This window comes from Camelina sativa, chromosome 9, assembly GCF_000633955.1.
Source record: "Camelina sativa cultivar DH55 chromosome 9, Cs, whole genome shotgun sequence".
Lineage (NCBI taxonomy): Eukaryota > Viridiplantae > Streptophyta > Magnoliopsida > Brassicales > Brassicaceae > Camelina > Camelina sativa.
Window position 1 is genome coordinate 18385872 of NC_025693.1, and position 2600 is coordinate 18388471.

The 2600-nt window shown below is 32.8% G+C and overlaps 1 protein-coding gene across 1 annotated transcript; it reads left to right on the top strand.

Annotated features, from left to right (window-relative positions):
* Nucleotides 1698–2394, top strand: LOC109126575. The gene has a single exon (XM_019230258.1). It carries the CDS (start codon nt 1702–1704, stop codon nt 2338–2340), a length of 639 nt encoding a protein of 212 aa, XP_019085803.1. The 5' UTR covers nt 1698–1701; the 3' UTR covers nt 2341–2394.

The window sequence follows — 2600 nt, forward strand, 5'->3', positions numbered from 1 at the left end:
AAATTTGTTCAATATTTTAACCTAATCATTAATATTTGTCAAACCAAAGTGAATTTAAAAAAAAAAGAACAAAAAGAAACTTGTCTCATTCGTGTTTCAGTTTTGTAATTCTCTTCTTCCCAACTCACGAACAGAACAGAGCAGCCGCATGTCCAGTTGTCCACCTCTTCAATCGATTAATCAAGTAAGTTTATAAAAACTAAATTCTGTTTTTACAATGATTTAATTAAATTGTATTGAAATTTCAATATATATCAATATATAGAAGTTAGGTCTTAGAATTGCAATAAAATTTGTGATTGTATAAAAGGTAAACGATTTGTTCTTATATATTTATAATCCAACTTTTTGTGATCATAGTTAATGAATTAAGTTTTTCTTTTATTTAACTCGTATATGCTGTTCAATATTAATAGTTGTCAATTTCATAATGATAACGTACACCAATTTGTTGTTTGATCATGTGTAGACTTTGGTTAAATTGGTGTTAATCAATTGTGTAGAGAAAAAAAAAAGTTGTGTCTATCATAATTCATTTGGCATATACATATATATTTATTTAATGTTGACAATTTGATGAAACAAGATCAGTCTATTAAGCATGCTTTGCATAAACAAGACGATATTACAAGAAATGAGTATTGTATTCGATTGAATGCTTCGGTTGATGCTTCCAGATACTTATTGCGACAAGGATTACATTTCTGTGGTCATGATGAGTCTGAAAAATCTGCTAACAGAGGAAATTTTGTGGAACTTTTAAAGTACACTGCTGATCAGAATGAAGTTGTGAGTAAGGTTATTTTAAGTAATGCTCATGGAAATAATCAAATGAAGTGTCCTACAATTCAGAAAGATATTGTTCATTGTTTTGCAGAGGAAGTAGTCAAATCTATTATTGAGGAGATTGATCATGATGTTTTTGCTTTGTTGGTGGATGAATCTGCTGATGTTTCTGATAAAGAACAAATTGCAGTAGTTTTTAGATTTGTTGATAAAAGTGGGATAGTCAAAGAGAGATTCTTGAGTATTACACATGTGAGTGAGACATCTGCAACATCTTTGAAATCTGCTATTGATGATTTGTTTGCTAAATATGGATTGAGTTTTAAAAAAGTGAGAGGGCAAGGATATGATGGAGCTAGCAATATGAAAGGCGAATTCAATGGATTAAGAGCATTAATTATGAGGGAAAGCCCGTCAGCATATTATGTCCACTGTTTTGCTCATCAACTTCAATTAGTTGTTATAGCAGTTGCAAAAAAACATTTTAATGTTGGAGAATTTTTTGATATGATTTCTCTGTTGTTGAATGTGGTGGGAGCTTCATGCAAAAGAAAAGATCTGATCCGAGAGAGTCATAGAAAAAAGATTCAAGAAGAAATTGATAAAGGTGAAAGAAGTATTGGAACGGGGTTGAATCAAGAGATCTCTCTTCAAAGACCAGGAAATACCCGTTGGAATTCTCACTACAGAACTCTAGTGCGATTGATTGAGTTATTTTCTTCTATCATCGAGGTGCTTGAGTACATTGAGGATGAAGGTGTAGATGACTTGAAAAGACGTCAAGCACATGGTCTCCTTAACTATTTACATAGCTTTGATTTTGTGTTTTATTTGCAAATGATGATACACCTATTAGGACTGACAGAGAACTTATCGATGGCGCTAGAAAGACAAGATCAAGATATTTTAAATGCTATGTCATTGGTAGGATCAACTAAGAGGCAACTTCAATTGTTTAGGGATGATGGGTGGAATTCTCTCATGATGAAAGTTTCTGCATTTTGTGAGAAACATGAGCTCGAAACGGTTGAGATGGAGGCAGATTTTGTTGACTCAAAGAGACGAAGAAAAAAAACAGGAGTATCCAATATGCATCATTACAAGGTCAACTGCTTATATGCTGTCTTGGATATACAGCTTCAAGAATTTAACGACCGCTTTAATGAGGTGAACACTGAATTGCTTATTTGTGTTGCTTCTCTATCTCCCATTGATGCATTTTCTGAGTTTGATCACTCAAAGTTATTGAGGTTATCTAAGTTCTATCCAGATGACTTTAGTTCAGGGGAGTTCATATCTCTTGAGCAAGAATTATCTATCTACATTGATAATGTACGAAATGATGACAGATTTTCTAATTTGAAGAATCTAGGGGACCTTGCTCGATTGTTGGTGGAAACACGAAAACATATGTCATATCCTTTGGTTTACAGGCTTTTGAAGTTGGTTTTGATTTTGCCGGTTGCTACTGCAACTGTTGAGAGATGTTTTTCAGCCATGAAAATAATAAAGACGCATCGACGTAATCGAATTGGGGGATCAATTTTTGAATGATTGCTTAGTTTGTTTTATGGAGAAAGATGTATTCAATACTATTACAAACGAGACTGTGATAAAAAGATTTCAGGACATGAAAGATCGTAGAATGCTTTTGTAGGATGTTTTATTTTTTTTAATATGAAAGAACTTTTTTTTACTATGTTTTGACCTGGGTAAAAAAAATTCCTGGATACGCCACTGGTATTGATATGTGTCAAGAGACATTTATAACCTCACATATAGGTCTTAGAAAAGTGATAGCGATATATATTGGT